Genomic DNA, 19,490 nt, shown 5'->3' on the forward strand with positions numbered 1-19,490 from the left:
AAACAGGGGAGAAAGAGCAAACCTCTTTTCTGCTCTTAAATTGTAAGCAGGCTATGCCCACTCCAGGTGGGTGTAGCGCTCATACCATCTCCGAGCTCTCTTGCACAGGCTCAGGATGTTTACCAAAGGAGGACCTTGGCCCCCTGCTGAATTGCTTAGTTAAACTCCTAAATTTCTCAGGTTGACACAATGTATCAACCATTACAAGAGGAACACAAGAGCGATTTCCAAGATTTTGAATTCTTTTTAACAATTCTTTTTAACAACCTGATTTAGCATTGGACAGTTTCCTTTGGCCTTTTCCAAATATATCTGGGCATTTGTAACTGGTAGAAGGGTGAAATGTCTAAAAGTGATGGTATGTGCTGTATAAGTCAAGTAAACGTTTCCCAGAAGGCAGCATGTGAAACTTAGGGCTGTGTAGTCACATATGTGAGTGCATCTGGAATGCTGTTGCTAAGAGTTGTAGTGGAGAGGATATGGATGAAAGGTAGGAAGAAGGAGAGAAGAGAAAAGTGAGTTTCCAGATCAGATATCAGGTGATGGGTGTATCCATCTTGCCCTGTTTCACACTGGACATTGTCTAAGGTGGCCATTGAGCCTTCGAATGGACTCTTCCCCTAAATAAATTAAGATCAAACTGAAAATTGATAGGCCTGAGCAGAAAGATTTCATTTTATCCAGTATGGCCTACTTCCTGGAGGTTCATAGGAAAATACGGATTGTAGAAGTCCTCACAACCACTTGCTGTTCAGTTTAGAGCAAGCTACTAGGTTAGAATCCCACCTGAGTAAACAGAGTAAAATGTTTAGCAGGTTGTGATGTAACCTATGATGAATTCTCTCTCTGACTTTGATGAATCCCAGTTTTGTTTTGTTTTGCTTGGTTTGGTTTGGTTTGGTTTGGTTTGGTTTTCTTGAAGCCTGACAAGACAGATGGAAATAATATGGTACCCAGGCACTCTACCTTCTATTCTCATAGTTAGTTTCTTCTGGACCAAAGGATTATTTAGCAGAACACTAGCACTTAAATAGATTTGCCATAATCTCATTGCTTTCTCTTTGTAGGCAATCTCAGAACTGGTCAGCCCAGATATCTTCATGCATTCTCATTCAGAAAATGCAATTTCAGTCAAAGAAATTGTTACTGAAATTGAATCCATCAGTCAAGGAGTTGGGCAGATGCAGCTGAAAGGAGACATGCTATCCAACCCATGTCATACACCAAAGAAGAGCACCACCCATGAGCTGTCCCTTGAGAGAGCCCAGGCCCCAGAGAATAAAGCTGGGCACATGGAACAAGATGAAGTTTTCTGTACAGCCCATCCTGAACTACCTAGAGACTCAGGGAAGTGTAACCCAGAAGGCTGTGTAACCACACAGTCATCCACAATAGACTTTGAAGAAGAGGAACCAACCGAAGGGGAACATGAGCTCTGGGGCTCAGGCATGCATTCAGGTGCCAATTGGTACCCCGGGTCTGTGAGGCGAGCCACCCTGGAGTTTGAAGAGCGTTTACGACAGGAGCAGGAACACCATAGTCCTGCCCCTGTGGGTACCTCATTGTCCACTCGCAAGAATTCTAAGAATGATGCTTCAGGGGCAGACCTAGCACCAAAAGGAAAAAATGATGAAGCCACCTCAGAATATTCATTTGCTCCCAAGGAACCAGAAGTAAGCAAGGGCAAAGGGAAATGCAGTAAGTCTGAGGCTGGCTCACTCTCCCAGTGTGAGCAGAATGCCATTGTTCCAGCACTCGAGCTGTTGGAGTGTCACCCTTTGACAGCAACTCAGGACAACCCAGGGTCAGATATTAGAACAAAGCAAGGAGTCCCAGAGGAGCAAAGGACTGTGGTTTCATGCCAGGGCTCTGAGATGCAAGCCCTCACTCTTCCCAAAAGGATAGAAATCATCGAGTATACTCACACAGTTACATCACTCAGTCACACTGGGTCAGAGGCTGAAACAGCCACAAGTGAAGAGAAGGGCGAGCAAGGACTAAGAAAAGTAAGAGTAGAGAAGTCTGTCACTATGCTGTGCGTGCTGGATGAAAATCTGAACAGGACTCTGGACCCCAACCAGCTTTCTCTGCACCCCCAAGTGCTACCTCTGCCTCATTCTTCACTGGAGCACGATAGACCCGCCAACCCAACATCCATGTTGAGCAGCCCTGAAAAGCGAAGCAACAGTCCATTGACAGCCCCGGAAACAACAGCACCTTTTATCAGTCATACAACCCACATACCTGCTAACTTGGATTACATGCATCCCCAGACCGTGGTTCATCTGGAGGGTTGCACAAAGCAAAGCAGCACAACAGACAGTGAGCCCTCTACAGAACAGGTTAACTGGGCAGAAACTCAAAAGGGCCATCTCTCTGGTGGCGATGAAGTACCACACAGGGTCTCCCAGTTAAATAGCAAAGACCTACGTGTAATTAGCAAATTTGGTGGAAACATTGGGGAATTAAAGAAAAAACTAGACCCATTACAGGCATCTTGGCAACTCCCACATAGTTCTAGCAGTGAAAATATAAAGGGTCTCCACCACAGTCCTCGTAAGGTAAAGGAGTGTGCTAAAGTTGAGTCCCAAGTGATTTTCCAGGCAGGGGTCACCAAACCATCCCAAATGAGGCGCTCAGCTTCTCTTGCCAAGTTAGGCTACCTGGATCTCTGTAAAGACTGTTTACCAGAGAGACAGGCTGTCTCTTCTGAATACCCTCATCTCAAACTGCTTCAGCCCTTCATCAGAACAGACTCAGGCATGCATGCTATGGAGGCCCAGGAGCCCCCAGAAAACCCAGGTGCCTCCCAGAACCCAGAGCCCACCAAGTATTTTGTAGAGCAACTCAGAACAACAGAGTGTATTGCACAGAGCAAACCAGTGGAAAGGCCCCTTGCGCAGTATGCCAAAGAATTTGGTTGTAGTCAGCAGTGTTTGCTCCCCAGGGCGGGACGAGAATTGACTAGTTCTGAAGGAGGCCTTCCTTTGCTACAAACCCAGGGCTTGCAGGAAGCAGGCTCAGCTCCAGGGCTGGCCGTGGCACCCCGTCAGCAGCACGGCAGAACTCACCCCCTTAGAAGACTGAAAAGGGCAAATGATAAAAAACGGACAACCAACCCCTTCTATAACACCATGTGATTCTGAGCCTACTACATGTGATTTTTCTAAAAGAAATGTATGTAAAAGGGGCAGGTGTAATATATAAGGAACATGCACTTTATTGGTTAATTTTATAATACTTTGGTCATTTTACTGTTCCTGGCGCATGCAGGGTTTGGATTTTTTAGTGTGTGTGTGTGTGTGTGTGTGTGTGTGTGGACAAAGATTGATCTTGATGGCAGGACCATTTTATCATTGTTTATTTTTTTAAAATTCAAACCTCAAACTCATTTTCAAAGAACACCTTTGTTAAGGCAAATTGCTGTTTTTCAGTCAGCTACCACTTGCTCCTCATTTTGCTGAGAAAAGACTGCTTGCTTGACTGAGGGAAAGGAGCAGATGCGAGGGTGGCACTGAGGCTCCAAATTAGAAATATTTCTCCAGGCCTTGTGATGATGGTTTCCATACCTCAGGCATCAGATGGAGCTGAAGGGCAGCCAAGACCTCAAAGTTCTCCTAGCCTTCATTCCCAGCCCTACTCCTTTGGAGTTTCTGAAAAAGATATGTTCTGCGTTGCTTTGCAAGGGGGCCTTCTAGAATTCATTTCTTTTGGTATTGTAGAGTGTGTACTAAAAGGCATGATAATAGCTGGCTCTAAATTTATCAAGCAATTTTTCAGCCTCAATAAAAATTTTAAAATTATAAGGGAAGACCAAATGAAAGCTAGGAGGCCTTCTGTAAAGAGCAGGTAAGAGGAGCGTGAAGAGGCCACTCCCAGTGACTTCTGGGTTAGTGGGTTCCACACAGACGGTCATCCTGACTCTCCCTGCCAGGAAATATGCTCTTGCAAGTGCCCCAACTAAAATGCAGCAGAGTCAATTTTGAAAAACAGCAATCAACAGTCAGTGTGTTCTTATAAAATGAATATAAATGTAGGGTTTTTAAACCCTTTCCATTACTTGAATAATTCTGTGGGCCTTCTGAGTTTAATGGCCATATTTTTTCCCAATTTATCTTCCTCTCAATGTATGCCCCATCCTGCCTATTTTTTTTAATTTCATGGATTATATTTTAATTGTTGCATACGTATAATCTCCATTGAACGCAAAGTTTTCTATGTTATCACTGTTTAACACTTGACATAATTTTCTTTTCTCCTTTCTTTCCCTGGAAGGTTTGTCATTTCTCTAAAGTATACACAGTATTTATGTACATAATGTCACTTTCTTACAATGTTTTGTTGTTGATGTTGTGGGGCCCTTTGTGATTTATTCTTTTAAAGAAGAAATAGTTGCAACTGGAAAACATATAAAGACACCAGAAGTAAAACTGGTAGTCGTTGATAGGAATCTGTACCATATATTGAGGGTAGTTTTCCTGCCAAATTATGCATTAGTAACTTCCTCCTCTGAGAAACCCCTAAAGGTTTCCATTAGATCACAGTGTGACTAAAAGCTGATTTTTGTCTGAGACTAAGAGCCTAGAATATTACCTTGCCAGTACATGAACCACAGCCAGAAAGTGTATATATGCATTGCCCAGAGCGAAAGCACCTAATGGAGGCTGAGAGGCCACAGGGGAGGTCCCTGCTAAGGGCAAGTGCCCGTAATAACTGTGTTTAGGATGCTGTTGCTTCGTGGCTATGGAGATCCTTAACACAGGAGCATCTGTCATAAACAAGCCTCCAAGGTTCTTACAAAAGCATATCTATCCTGGGACGGCACACCACCTACAGCTCATCAGAATGGAAGAAGTTTGCAGATTTGCTTCCTGTTTGCTTTGGTTGACGTCCACATTGCTCAGGGTTGACTGAGCACAAACTTGAGACTTAGGTTTTTGGTTCATCACAGCAATAAGAGGAAGACATATGTGTACAGACTGTCAAGGTGCTGTCACAGGCCAGAGTTCGGAGGGACAGACAGTTGGGCAACCAAAAGAATATAAAAAGGTGAACCGAGGCTATTTGCAGGTGCTCCAAGCAGTTATTGATCCAGTTGCCACATGGAAGCCATGGTTGGGTGAGACATCACTGCCAGGAGGCAGGTTGGAAAGAAACCACCTGCCAGAAGTATCTTTATGGTATAATAATTATGTATATCTGTGCTGTCCTTCAGTAGTTTCCTTAAGTGTCCAGATATGTCATTCACACAGCTTTGTGATTCCTGGATATGTTTATGTGTTGTGAAGTGTTTTGTTGGGTTGTATATATGCCAGTGTGAGGAGGCTTGTCAAACAGGGTGATGAAATCCAGGGCTCATCCATTGAAACCACCCTGTCTTTTTGAAGCAATTCCACTAGCAGTGTGATGGGAAAAGACAATAAATCGTGGCGGGAGTAGGGAAAGGATTTGCATGGAGATCAAGAGGGTGGCACCACCTCCCACCTGCCACTGTGTATAATGTTCACTTTCTCGTTTAATAGCAATTAAGAAGAGGAGGAAATTCTCTAATGCTGTGAAAAATACAAACTTTACTTTTTTAAAGAGTAGAGGGTACAGTCTTCCTCTACCTTCCTTTTATTTGAACTGTATTCTTTTATCATTTAAATGACCTGTCTAACTAAACATCTTCCACATAGGGCCTGTAATCTAACTCCGCGAAGGGATTTGCCAGCCCTCTAAAACGCTGCACCCTTGAGTGTTCTTGAGTTATATGTATGGCTGAGCAATATCCAGGGTAGGTACAGAATAAGCTGGTGAGGACTTTTTAGATGACTTCTCTTCAGATATCTTGAAAATTTCATGTGGTTTATTTCTCATTTCTGTTTATGGAAAACAGAGATGAGCAGGAAAAATTTTGACCTCTTATCCAATACTTCACTTCTTGCCCAGTACCTCTATGTTTTTCTTAAAGATGACCATAGTCTTTCAGTAACTCTGGAGGGAGTGTGTGTGTGTGTGTGTGTGTGTGTGTGTGTGTGTGTGTACCTGCACACAGAGGCGTGCGTGTGTTTAAGTATTGAATACAAAAGTTGACATTTCAGTGCATGGGTTAAAAAAGCCCCAGGAGCACATAGGATTATTAGAGCTGTAATCTGGATGGTTACCTGATCAGCAGGAGAGAAACCCCACCCCCATTTTGCTTTTTGGAAACTCTTAGGAGTAGTATATACTGTAGCAAATACACTGTGCTATATAGTACAGTAGTATTCATCTCTCATTTTGGTCGTCTTTCCGATTCTATTTAGAATGTATGTTTTGGATCATTTCTAGTATCTCAGCCTCTGTAGACCTTATTAAGTCTTTCCCTGCTCTTGTTCCAAGTATTTTCTTTTTCTCATTTTGAGAATTACCAAGAGCTCTAAGGACAGCCTGATGATGACAGCCTAGGCTCTAAGGTCCGTCCCTTCCTGCTCATGACTCCAGACAGATGCTGTCAAGTAGACCCGAGGCTTCCTGTGCGAAGCTTCTGAGAATACCAGCTCACAGATGTCTTCATCTGCTTCTTTTGAGGATTTCATCCCGAAGTGATCTAGGCATGTTTGTTAAAATGTTTTGTGGGAATTGTTTATTTTTTTCTTTAAAAAGCATTATGCAAAAAGTCACTTTTAAGGGCATTTTAAAATTAAGCCACTTTTTGGCTTTTTCCGATAACTGTTTGTGGATACTTTGTTTACATTGTGAATATTAAAAGTATGCATCATCTTGTTGGCCACTCAGTCCTCCGGGCACCAAGACCCTGACTGTCTTGTGAATCCTTACACAGAGCACCGCCATAATGTCAGCCCCTGTGGATAAGTGGTAAAACCTGGAGTTGACTTCCATGTATGTCCTTCGCTTTATCCAATATTCTCTATGAAGTAGTTGTCATTTACTCAGTGATGATGTCTTAACAGTGATGGTTGTAATGGTGAATGGCTAGTACAATTTTTATTTGTTTTGCTTTTTAACAATAGACAAGATGAAATTTAATTGTTTCAGCACCAATCCAACTTGAAAGAATTGTGGATTTTGTTTTCCCTTTCAAACTAAAAGAACAAGGCATGTATTATACATAAGTGTATTTGTTGCCTCAAGTCACCTGTCACCATAGTAGGAAAAGACCTGCCACTGACAGGGGCTGCACACTCCTAACTTTACTCCCAGGTCTCAGGGTCCCTTGACACCGTGGAGAGCTTTTGCAAGGTGCTTCTGTACTTTTCCAGCCTGGAAGTGGAGGGTGACTGGGCCTGCCTTCTGCTATGAAGAGAACCAGCCTCATCTTCTCAATGCCCCAGAGACATAGGACAGGATTTCTAAACTGGAATCATCATCCCTTAACAGCCTAAGGATCCCCCAGGAGGTACATGACTAGCGCCGCCATCAGTATCTGCACAGCACTGCTGGTGGTAGCATCCTGTGTGCATATGCAGAACTGATACCCAGGGCTTCACTCACGCTGATGACCCAAACTGAAAACTGGGAAACACTGAAATCTTTCCTAATCAAGCCCACCAAAAAGTGTTCGATTTTTATATTTTGTTGGATTTTGGTTTGCTTGGCATAGCTAAAGGTGCCTTTTTTTTCGGTTTTGTTTTCTACTTTATTTTGTAGGACTTGTTCTAAACATAGAAAATAAGTCCAAAAGACTCTCCCACTGACTGTTACCTTTGCCCTAGGTTACCCTCAACTTTTATGCTCACATTTTATTAAATAAAGCAGGTGCTCCCTGGAATCTCTGGGACTTTTTTGAGGCATTTGAAGCAGAATATAAAGAGTGGTCTCATCTCCTTCCTTAATCTTCCTAGTGGTTGGGATGTTCCACTTGTATCATAGTTTTTTTATTACTGATGTGCTCTGCTGTTTTTAAATGTGAACTTGTACGCAAATGTGCAGATGCAATGTTCTTGTTACAGACTGAATAAATTTTTATTTTGAAGATGAAGTGTGTGCTTCAAGTGCAGTGGGGCAGGGGCGTGGTAGAGGTGGAAGGGCTGGATGAAGCAAACAACGGTATTCATTGGTTCCAGTCAAGCATAGCCTGACAAACTTTAGAGATAAAGTAGACATAACCTTCCACAAAAGAAAAGACTGGATAGGAAATAAGGTGACTAAAAATTACTAAAGACCAAGTGACCAAGCTGGGAACTTGCCTGGTCAAAGAGGCATTTGTCAAAGCCACCACGTGAATATTAGAATGAATAAGCAAAGGGACAAAAATTTCCTCTACCATCTGTGGTGCAGAGTGACTGATCTGGGACAGCTGCAGTGACCTGCCCAGCAGAGACTAGATTTGTTAGGTGAGTGACCTCCAGACATTAGTGAAGCAGAGCTAACAAGCCTTCAGCACAAAGCTGCTCCACCCACTGAAAAAAGGGGGAGAAACCTTTGGTGTCAGTGGTACAGGCGGGGGATGGAACCAAAAGGCAGTTGTGACAAAATAGTGGCGGGGGGGGGGGGACAATGACCCCACTGCCACTTTTCCACAAACCCATCAGGTGCTACTTACGGCTTAAGAGAGCACTGCTCTAGGGAATGAACTGGTCCCTCGTTGCCCACCAAATTGCCTAAAGCTTCCAGAAAAAAACCCTGCCTGAACTAAAGTCATCATGCTTCCTTCTAAGTCACATGCTTCAACTGAAAAAGGGTACACTGCTGGTGTCCAGGGGGAGTGCATAATGGTACAGGTAAAGTCACATCATGAAATAGTCTACAAGTGCTTAGGGTCTCCGACCAGTCTAGATAAGCTCAATCTTGGCTTTCAAACTGAAGCAGATGGACAAAGTGATGGCCAAATTGCCAGAACACTTGCAGAAAGTGGCTTCATTCCTGTAATCCCAGAACCCAGAGGGTGAGACAGAATTACTGTGAGTTCAAGGCCAGCCTGGGCTACATAGTGAGACCATGCCTGAAAAAAAAGTGGCTTCACAAGATGAAATTCATGCCTGTCTTCAGTGGATTGCAATCCAAATCCCAGCTGACAGTTCCTAGGGAAAGCTCCAAGCTCAAGTGGCCTTTTCCTTTGATTGGTTCATTATACTTTGGCTCCACTCACCCACAATTTTGTCAAAATTAGGCAGGAAAGTTAGAGAGCTAAGCTCAACCAGCCATGCTCCTGCAAATACCTACAAATCCCTGCTCCAAGTACCCAGAGGACATCCTTCCCAGATGTTAGAACCAAAGGTTGGATGGACTGAGGGATTTAGAGTCCCTAGCTCTCTTTAAAGTGAAGGGAGACAACGTATCAAATCTTACCTTTGCTCACAAATGATGCAGAATTAGAACATGACCTGGTCCTCTTCATCTTATAGCTCAGAATGCAAAAATAGGACAACTAGACCAGGAGTAGATCCTGTTTTCTAATTAAACCAGGTAGCCTCTCCTCTGTGCCACATAGCATAACTAAAGATCAGCATCTGTGAGCTGAAGTGGCATTGTCCTTCAAAGTGCGGCAGAAATACATGGGGCTGAAAAGCAGGGACCCAAATGCCAAATCCTAGAGACAAATATCAGCTCTATCAACCAGTTGAGTGATAGGTATAGGTAAATGACTTAACAAGTGCCTTGGTTTCCTCCTCTGTAAAATGGAATAATAACAATACCCGTCTGTGAAGGTTGTTACCAGAATATTATTAATATGTGTAAAGCCCCTACAACAGTACCTAACATAGTATGAGTATATAAGTCATGGTTTTACTAGAGAAACATATAAGATGTACAAATTATAAGAAATTACAAGTTTGGCTTATAGGATGCTCAGCTACAGAGCTGGATGAGGAAATGTGCAAAAGGTGTCTGCATGCTGGAAGCTGCAGGATTCAGTCCAAGGTCTGGAGCTTATTTCAGTGTTTGTGCAAGTCCAGATCAGGAAACTGATGGGTCAGTGACAGAAGACTGAAGCTAGAAGCCAGGAGATGACATCCAAATTGAAGGCGAAACCTGAAGCCCAGAAGCCCAGAGAACAGGAGTCTGTCTGTCCTACCTCATTTCCCTTTTATGTTGTCCGAGTGCGGAGCCACCCTAGGGTGGGTCCTCTACACCCGAAGGGGTAGGATTGTTGAGCTGACTTAGTTAAGCTTCTAAACTTCTCAAGCTGACACCATCAACTAACCACTACATTATACTATCATTATAAAAGAGCCACAGGGGCAGGGGATTTAGCTCAGCTGCATAAGCACCTGCCTTGCAAGGGCACGGTCGTCATTTCGATCCCCGGTGCCAAAATAAATAAATGAGCAACTGGATTACTTGGGTCCTTTCTTCCTAGTCATGCACCTGAACTCTTCATTCATTCTCTGGTCCCTCATGCCATGAATTCTTTCTACAAAACATATAACAGCTTCTGAGCATGTTCTCCACCAACCACTATTGTCTAGAATGGTCAGTGGTCTAGAATCTTCTTGAGAGACAAGAACCTTGGGACCCTCGTGGTTTCCACTGCCGTGGGTCCCTCTTTCCACTTGTGGCCTCTGCCTTCCAAAAGGCTGTGTGCCCTGGAAAGCAGAAAGTATTAACTGTCCCCACAATCCCTTGCAGGTCCTTATCATCTGAAGGAAGAAATCCAATGTGCAGGCATTGGGTAACAATAGCACTGGCTATGTGTTGATCAGATTCTTTTTAATTTCTTCCTTGACCTTTGCCAATATTCCTGATTCATGGATCTTGGAAAAGAAGGGAGGCTTCCTGGAACACAGTGAGACATCAGCTCAGAGGAGGCCTAGATGACATTACCAGCCAGGCATCATCAGCGTCTGAACGGCTCTTCTGGCCTCTAAAACTGTGGCCAAAAACTTGGGCCAGCCTTTTCCCCCTGCACCTGGCTCGACATGGGTCCACTTTTCCTCCTCTCTGGTTTCAAGACGCTTTCTGCCCGACTCCACGGAATGAATCCTCTCTAACAGTGGGAAATGACTGGCACAGTGCTAGCGTTTTAGGTAGTCAGTGATGGTAATCGCCATTCATAACAGCAGTAACATTCACAGCTCTTTGTCAGGTACCCTCTCAGCTTCCGGGGAACCTCATCCAATGGCTGAGCCCATCCTGCCAGCGCATCTTCTGAGGCCTCTTCCCAGAGGGCCTGGACTGCACTCCCGCAGGAACAGGCTAAATCGGGAGCTCGATTGCGGCAGGAATGCGGTGCGAAAGCCCCTGATGTCGCGCTGCCGCCTGCTCCAGCAGAGCGTGCCCTTCGCCCGCTCCCGCTCTCAGCGTCCGGCTCTGGCTCTGGGAACATGGATTCCCCAGCCTCCCGGAGGCGCGGAGACTGGGGAAGGGGCGCGCACCCCTGAAACACTCGCGCACTTACTTCCGACATCCTTCTCAGCCCCGCCGACACTCGGAGTGAAGTCGGCAGCGCTCGGCTTTCCCGCCGCCGGGGGCGGGGCTACTCGACATTGGCCCCGCCCCGGCCCCGCCCCGGCCCGCCCCCTCAGGTTGATGGCAGCGGCAGCTGGGTCCGCAGCGAGGCGCGGCCCCGGACAGCCGCAGGCAGCGGCCGGAACGCGCAGCCCGCACCCGAGCCCAGACGCCGCGGACACCCCGAGAGGCAGTTCCTTCGCCCCCGGCGCACTCTCGGCCGGCTCCGCAGAGGAGTCGCAGCGTGAGCACACCCCCTCCCGGCTTAGGACCAGGTACACCCTCTCGCCGCCGCCTCCCGTAGCCAGCAAGCGGGCGGCGTCTCCGGAGGGGGCCGAGGTCTGCGCCCCCTCCCCCCGCCGCCCGCCGAATTCGTCCCGGCAGGGAAGACTTGGTGTCTATATTTGGCCGGACCGGGCCAGCGCGCAGACACCTAGTCTCGCAGGAATGCAGTGCCGGGACAGGAGGCCGGAGGAGGGTGTGGGGAGGCAGGGCCTCAGGCCTGGGGCCGCAGGAGCGTCTTGAAGGGCACAGGGATGCCCTGGGCTGAGGAGGGCCAGGAGCCAGTGGCCCTTTGCGAGAGCTTGGTATGGCCCGTCGGAAAGAGAGTAGCTTGCAGCACAGGCCCTGACTAGAGAAAAGGCAGCTCACTCTTCCCACCTCTGCAAATCTGGTCCTGGTGGGGAGGAGGGGATGGAGCACCACAACCCCTGCAGAGTTTACAAGGAGAAAGCCCCAGCATAGGCGGGACCCAAAGTGCCGTAGGTAGAGGCCAAAGACCATGGCCAGGGCTTCTTGCAAAAGCCAGTGCAGGGAGGAATGGAAGGAGCCATCCACCTTACATTGTGGCCCACCACCACCGCAGCAGCGTGGGAGGAAACTGCTGAAAACAGTTGCGGGAAGGGCACAGGTTAGCTGACAGGAGAAACTGCACTCTTGGCAACTTGTTGTAAGAAAGCAAAACTCCCACTATATCAGAAATACGTACATGTTTGGGACTGGAGAGAGTGGCTGCAGTCCGAGACCCACAACTGGCCTTTAGCCAAGATCAAATGGCCAAGGCCTCCGATTCTGGACAAGATGCCTCTAGAAGCTATACCACTGCAGTGAAGAGATGCTCACCTAAGGCGCTAGCACAACGGCAGCCTGGCATCAAGCTATTCCCAAAACATTCTGTCTTAGGAAGCTTTCAGAACCTGTCAGCCTCCTTTGTACCCCAGCCAGGGTGTGTAAGCCCTTCACACTAAACAGCATTTGATAGGTGGCAAAGAACTGTCCCGTATTTTCATGACTTTGAAGAAAACTATAGAACCTGACTCTTGGTCAAATAATCCTTCTTATGTGCCTCCCCATCCACACCTCCTCCCTCCCACAGCTCATAGAACTAAGGACAAAAGGCATTTCTGAGCACCAGATCCTCCATCTTCACCGAAGCCATGAGCCGCCGCGTGGTTCGGCAGAGCAAGTTCCGCCATGTGTTTGGGCAGGCAGCAAAGGCTGATCAGACCTACGAGGACATTCGTGTGTCCAAGGTCACATGGGACAGCTCCTTCTGTGCTGTCAATCCCAAATTCCTAGCCATTATCGTGGAGGCTGGAGGTGGGGGCACCTTCATCGTCCTGCCTCTGGCCAAGGTGAGCGGTGAGAGGAAGGAAACGAGTGGGAGGACGCTGGCTGGGGCCCCTGCGTTCTCACCTGGTTCCGATCCTCAGTGAGGAGGGCAATTTGTGTGGATTGGTTGTTTCCCGTCCCCCCAACCCCTCAGCAACCAGTGGGGACACTTCTCCACTCCATCCTGAGTGTCACAGCGGCCCACACCTGCTCCCTATCCCGCCACCTCACCATGCAGCACCCTGTTCCTGGCAGGGACCAGGGAGCCAGGTGGTGAACATTGTTTGGATACAGCATATGTGTATTCTGTCCCCGTCTTCCTAATGCCATAACCTGTCATGTTTTAGGGCTGGAGATTCTCCTTCTCAGCCCAGGATGACTGATCAAATCACAGCTCAGAGCTGCACACTTCGGGCAGCGGCAGGCTCTATCAGAAGAGGCCATAGCTACTTCTTCACTCTGGTTCTTTTTGTTTGCTTTCCCCAGTACTTGGGATTGAACCCAGGTCCTTTGCATTGAGCTACATCCCCAGGCCTTCTTTATGTTGAGACAGGGTCTCACTAACTCACTAAGTTACAGGTATGTGCCGCTGCGCCCAGCTCCACAACGGTTCTTACAATGAGGTAGAATGTATGAAAGGCAGAGGTGCATAACACATAAGGCCAGAACTCTCCCTACCCTAGGGAGGGGGGCTAGGCAGCAACTGCCACTTTTGCTGGGTAACTTCAAGATTCTTGGTCTGGATTCTGGTCCCTATACCTTTTTGGGGAGCACCCCACGAGTGACAGGGTTAAGCCTGACTATAGCCAGTGACTCACCCTAGACAATGGAGACACCATCCGGAGATACCATCCCCGGGGCTCATATTTCAGCTAGAACTTCCTCCTTCCCCGGTACAACTACCGTTTAAACCAGTCACCCCCTCTGCTACTGGCTGGTCTGGGCCTGTGTCAACCCTGCTGAGGTCTCAGAACCTCTATAAGGAGCACATGGAGATTAAAAAAGGTAGTACCCACCCTCAGCCCCAGTTTGGGAGACAGTAGCACTAGGATTGTCTGCCCCTTGTGGTTCCAAGCTGAAGCCAGTAGAAAGAAGAGAGAAATCTGCCAAAGATGGTGAGGAGCACTGCCCTTGGAATACCTTACTTTGAACTCTTCCAGCTGGGCCTTCCCAAAGACATTCCAGTTGGGGGACGAGGCTCAAGAACTGCTTCCTCCAAGTAGGTGACTTTCAAAACAGTACCAAACTGAGAAGTCTGGTCTCCACCAGTATCTTGTGGATCTTTGCTTAGGTCATTTTACTTCTCTGTGCTAGGTTCCCTAATACTAAATTATTTCAACTCTGCTTCAGCAAAAGGCAAAGGAAGTGGACTGAAGAGGGTGATAGGTGCAGAGAGTCTGCCCAGAGAAATGGATGATAGAGAACAGAGACGTAAACAGATCTGCCCACTTCAGTACACACACACACACACAGTGGGCTGGGGGTGTAGCTCAGTTGACAGAGTGCTTGCCTAGCATCTGCACAACCCTAGGTTCAATCCCCAGGACTACAAACACACATATATACCCTCACATGTAGACCCACACACACCACAAGAAAGTGGTCCCTTAGCTCTCTCTGATCCCTCCAGACAGGACGCGTGGATAAGAACTACCCACTGGTCACTGGGCACACTGCACCTGTGCTGGATATTGACTGGTGCCCACACAATGACAATGTCATCGCCAGTGCCTCAGACGATACCACCGTCATGGTAGGAGCCAGGTGCATGCTGCTGGACAGCTGGGCAGGGGGGCAGGGAGGGCTGCCTCACCTGTGCTAGGGAAGGTGTTAGAGAGGTGCTGACTCCCAGAGCTCTGCCCTGCCCAGCTTCCAGGCTATTCTTAGCTACATGTCCAACCCTCCCAGGATGCACTGCTTAGGACTAATTATAGTTATGAACAACTTGGGGCCCTGGGGGCGGATACTTTTAAGTCTCCCTGGTGGGTCGAATGGGAGGTAAGTCTCTGGAGAACTGGAGTGCCCCCTCCTGGTTCCCAGCTGCTTCTGCCCCAGTCAGACATCACCTTTATCTTGCCGGCATTTACTCCTACCATTCAAGAGCTAATTGGTAGGGTTAAGGCGAGGAGGGGAGGAACAGGACTGGGTCCTTATCCCATCTCTCCTTTGCCTTTTCTTCCTACCTAGGTGTGGCAGATTCCAGACTATACCCCTGTGCGAAACATTACTGAACCTATCATCACACTTGAGGGCCACTCCAAGCGTGTGGGCATCCTCTCCTGGCACCCCACTGCCAGGAACGTCCTGCTCAGTGCAGGTCTGGGGCCCCAGGGAGGGTCCCTACTGTAGAGGAGGCCCACAGTAGCAAAGGTGGGGCCTAGGTGACCATGGCTGGCTGCTGTGTACAGGTGGTGACAATGTGATCATCATCTGGAACGTGGGCACCGGAGAGGTGCTTCTGAGCCTGGATGACATGCACCCTGACGTCATCCACAGCGTGTGCTGGAACAGCAATGGGAGCCTGCTAGCCACCACCTGCAAGGACAAGACTCTGCGCATCATCGATCCTAGAAAGGGCCAAGTGGTGGCGGTGAGTGCCGAGCCGGCCCACTCCTAGTAGCTCTTGCCCGGTGACCAGCTGTTAGCTCCTAATGTGGTCATCAGAACCCCAGGTCCCAGCTCCCACCTGCCCAATCCCTTACTCCAGAGACTAGTCATCCTCTCCCCAGTCTGTGACCACAGTTCCCTGCCCCAAGTAAGCCTCCAGCCTGCAATTCCTGCCTTGCTCCTGTTCCCTCCCCTCCCCTGCATCTCAGAAGCCCAGAGGAGGGTTCCTTGCTTTGAGATTGAGGAGGGGAGAAGCTGAAACCACCCTCCCTCCAGCACCTGCATGAGACCTGAGCTCCCGGACCCTCTCCTTCAGCCGGCAGCCACTACCATCTTCCAGGGTCTGGAGCCTGACCACTGGCTCCGGAGCTAACCCTTTCCCGCCCTTGTGGACATGCTGGGTGGGTGGATGGGTGGGAGTGCTGGGGTGGTAGAGGCAACCCTCATGCATGCTAGTTGTCCCTAATGAGTGCCCTAGGAGCCTCACCAGCCTTAGTTTAACGTGGGGCTTGCGGGGCGGGTGCATGTCTATGCGTGGAGCAGGCGCGTGGAGCGTGGCCACAGGCGGGTGGGCAGACGGGCACGCTAACTCACTAACCCCGCGAGCAGGAGCGAGCCCGGCCTCACGAGGGCGCCCGCCCGCTGCGGGCCGTCTTCACCGCAGACGGGAAGCTGCTCAGCACCGGCTTCAGCAGGATGAGTGAGCGGCAAGTCGCGCTGTGGGACCCGGTAGGCCAGGCCGCGCTGTGCGCGCTCGCTCGCTCTTCGCTCTTCACCGGGTCAGCCAGGAGCGCCCTGCCTAGTGGGCTCGAGTGGAGCAGGGAGCTCCCGTTTGGGAAAAGCCTCGCTGTGACCCCAGGGAGCCAGCAGACATCGCCTGCTGTGGGGATCAGCCTTCGAGGGCGCTTATGGACTCCGGATCCGAGAGCCGCGTTCTCCAGGCCAGGAGCCAGCCACTGGCTCCAGGGAAGCCGAGTTCTTTAGGACCCCTCTGTGCTCCCTCGCCCCCACGCCTGCACCCACGTCAGCAAGCTCTTAGCTCGCTTGCTCAGCACTCCATGCTCCCCGGGGCAGGCAGCTGGGTGATGCCCCTCCCTTCTCCCCCCTTCCCCCAGGAGAGGTTTGCAGCCCACGAGGGGATGAGGCCCATGCGGGCTGTCTTCACGCGCCAGGGTCATATCTTCACCACGGGATTCACTCGCATGAGCCAGCGAGAACTGGGCCTGTGGGACCCGGTAACGCAGCTGGAGGCTTGGGGTGTGTGCCCCGGGGACTGGCATCACGCGAGAGGGGCCAGGTGCCCCCCACCGCAGGTTATGCCCACCTGGGCTGGGCTGGAGGCTGCTGCCGCCTCCGCAGTGCCCGCCTCCCCACACCCACCCTTCTGCCCACTTCTGCTGCGTCGCCTGAAGAAGCTCGCACTGGCGCCCACACCCGGTGATGCCGAGTCCCTGGGGGTGGTTTGCGGTGACTGCATGCAGTGGCAGTGGCGCAGGGGGTACCTGTGCCAGGGCAGGGTAGCGATGTGTCTAGGGGAGGGGCCTGTAACTCTCACCAGAGCTGCTTTGGGAACTAGTGGGATTTGGGGTGGGCAGGAAACTTAAAGATGGTTCGCACATAGCGAAAGTAGCCCCGGGGCATGGGCAGGGCTGGTCACGCCTCCTGTCCTTGGGCAGAACAACTTCGAGGAACCAGTGGCCCTGCAGGAGATGGACACAAGCAACGGAGTCCTACTGCCCTTCTATGACCCGGACTCGAGCATCATCTACTTGTGTGGCAAGGTGCTGAGAGCGGCAGGAAGAGCGGGGAGCAGGATGGAGATGTGGGGCTGCCTGAGTGCGCTCTGAACCGGCTGGCTTTTCAGGGTGACAGCAGCATTCGGTACTTTGAGATTACGGACGAGCCACCCTTCGTGCACTATCTCAACACATTCAGCAGCAAAGAGCCGCAACGGGGCATGGGTTTCATGCCCAAACGGGGGCTGGACGTCAGCAAGTGTGAGATCGCCCGGTCAGCAGCCTGTCCCTTCCGCATGCCTCCCTCTGCCCCTGCTCGGGTCAGGTCTTAACCACCGGGCTTCCCCTGCGGTGCTGTGTTTTGAAAAACGAAGTTGGCGGTGGGGATCAAACATTTCTGTGTTAGCACCGACCCCAAAGCTCACTCACCTGACCTTCTCTGAACCTCAATTTCCTATAAATGACAAACACCCAATCAGACGTGATTTATGCCAAAATTGGTAGTGCATGTAACGTGTACCGTGCTTGGTAGTCAGCAAGTGTTGGCCTCTGATCCGTTGGTCCCAGACCAGAGAAGTGAAGGGGGTGGCAATCGGCGGGGGCGATAAACCCGATTCTCTTTACAGGTTCTACAAGTTGCACGAAAGAAAATGCGAACCCATCATCATGACTGTGCCGCGCAAGGTGAGTGTCTGGGAGAAGGGGGCGCCAAGGCGCCACGGCGCAAGGGAGCGTGGCAGGCCTGGCCCCCCAGTTCACACGCAGCCGCCTGCCCACCACCCCCGCAGTCAGACCTGTTCCAGGACGATCTATACCCAGACACGCCGGGACCCGAGGCTGCCCTGGAAGCAGAGGAGTGGCTATCCGGTCAGGACGCGGAACCCGTACTCATTTCGCTGAGGGACGGCTACGTGCCGCCTAAGCACCGCGAGCTCCGGGTCACCAAACGCAACATCCTGGACGCACGCCCGCCCTCTGGCCCCCGCCGCAGCCAGTCAGCCAGCGACGCCCCCTTGTCGGTAAGATCCCGGCCCGCCCCATCTAGACTCGGTCTGCACATCCTCCACTCTCACGCCAACCCGGCCTCTTCGGTGCCAGCAGCAGCACAGCCTGGAGACGCTACTGGAGGAGGTCAAGGCCCTTCGCGAGCGGGTGCAGGCGCAGGAGCAGCGCATCACGGCTCTGGAGAACATGCTGTGCGAGCTGGTGGATGGCACCGACTAGCACCGTGCTGTGCGGCTGAGCGGCTGTGCTCAGCTCCGGCAGACGGGAAGGGCGGGACGCACCGGCCCACTCCAGCCTCTGGTCTGGGACTCCCGACCTCTCCTTCCTGGGCTGGGATCCGAGGCTGGACTGGGAAGGAAACTATAACCCTCGTGGGAGACCTGGAGAGGGAGCTCAGGGGAGACTCCTTTGTCTTTCGGGGGCCAGACTGCACTCTTGGTCGGGACTTGGCTGGAGCAGGCCTAACCCCCCACCCCACCCCGGGGCCTCAGCAATGGTGCTGCTTGGTGAGATGGTAGTCTCCTCTGTCCCTTGCCCCAGGCAGGGGAAATGCTTAGTTATTAGCAGAATATCTGGGGATACTGGGGAGTTTGGGCTTGACCTCAAAGGGGTGGCTACTCTATAGGTCTCCCCCAGACTACGTGGGGGAGAATTTGGGCGTTTTTCCTTATGGGCTCACCTGATTCCACCCATCTGAGTGGTAAACCCCAGTTGTGAGTTGACAGCACCCCAGTTCTCCAGATACACACACAACCCACACAACCCCAACCCAGGGGTTTATGGCAGATGATAGGGCAGTTTCCTCCAGTCTCTGCCAGAGAAAGCTCAGAACTGGAATAAGAAAGTGGGTTTGCAACACACACACACACACACACACACACACTCCCCCTCCCCCAGCCCTCTGCTGTGGCCTTAACTCTGTGAGGAAAACAAGACATAGTCACAGTTTCACTAAGAGTAAGGCTGTGCCTCCTGCATGGCTGGGGCAGGCGAAAGGGAAACATTGCCAGGCTCCTTGGAGAACTTAGCAAAAATGCAAGCCTGGGCTCAGGACTCCCCAGCCTCTTACCCTGGCGCTGTCCTTACACTGAGATTCAGCAGGACTCCCCACCCCACCCACCCTGGGCACTCCCCAGTAAAATCAGGTAGGAAAAAGCC

General features: G+C 50.3%; 3 protein-coding genes across 14 annotated transcripts in view; all 3 read left to right on the plus strand.

Moving 5' to 3' along the window:
- Ssh2 (slingshot protein phosphatase 2) overlaps positions 1 to 7,957 on the plus strand; it is a 245,482-nt gene extending 237,525 nt beyond the window's left edge. For all 8 annotated transcript variants that reach the window (XM_013152202.3, XM_013152201.3, XM_063251110.1 and 5 more), the window contains one exon: positions 1,068 to 7,957. In XM_013152202.3, coding sequence (XP_013007656.2) covers positions 1,068 to 3,140 — 2,073 coding nt within the window. In that variant the 3' untranslated portion in view covers positions 3,141 to 7,957. The remainder of the gene's footprint in view (positions 1 to 1,067) is intronic.
- A 1,674-nt stretch (positions 7,958 to 9,631) lies between these two features.
- LOC134476503 (uncharacterized) lies at positions 9,632 to 12,935 on the plus strand. Its single transcript, XM_063251120.1, has 2 exons — positions 9,632 to 11,648; positions 12,749 to 12,935. Exons 1-2 carry the CDS (start codon positions 10,963 to 10,965, stop codon positions 12,753 to 12,755), a joined length of 693 nt encoding a protein of 230 aa, XP_063107190.1. The 5' UTR covers positions 9,632 to 10,962; the 3' UTR covers positions 12,756 to 12,935.
- Positions 12,752 to 19,489, plus strand: Coro6 (coronin 6). Of its 5 annotated transcripts, none has more exons than XM_023565038.2 (10): positions 12,752 to 13,007; positions 14,615 to 14,737; positions 15,172 to 15,301; positions 15,393 to 15,574; positions 16,201 to 16,320; positions 17,268 to 17,372; positions 17,456 to 17,601; positions 17,954 to 18,011; positions 18,116 to 18,346; positions 18,426 to 19,489. In XM_023565038.2, exons 1-10 carry the CDS (start codon positions 12,810 to 12,812, stop codon positions 18,549 to 18,551), a joined length of 1,419 nt encoding a protein of 472 aa, XP_023420806.2. In that variant the 5' UTR covers positions 12,752 to 12,809; the 3' UTR covers positions 18,552 to 19,489. The 5 variants fall into 5 exon arrangements, with proteins under 5 accessions (XP_023420806.2, XP_005003617.2, XP_013007648.2 ...); XM_005003560.4 differs by having other exon boundaries at positions 18,429 to 19,489; XM_013152194.3 differs by lacking the exon at positions 16,201 to 16,320 and adding an exon at positions 16,707 to 16,826.
- Position 19,490: the final 1 nt, after the last annotated feature.

Source organism: Cavia porcellus, unplaced genomic scaffold (assembly GCF_034190915.1).
Source record: "Cavia porcellus strain 051 isolate PalLab524CR breed Dunkin Hartley unplaced genomic scaffold, mCavPor4.1 scaffold_6, whole genome shotgun sequence".
NCBI lineage: Eukaryota > Metazoa > Chordata > Mammalia > Rodentia > Caviidae > Cavia > Cavia porcellus.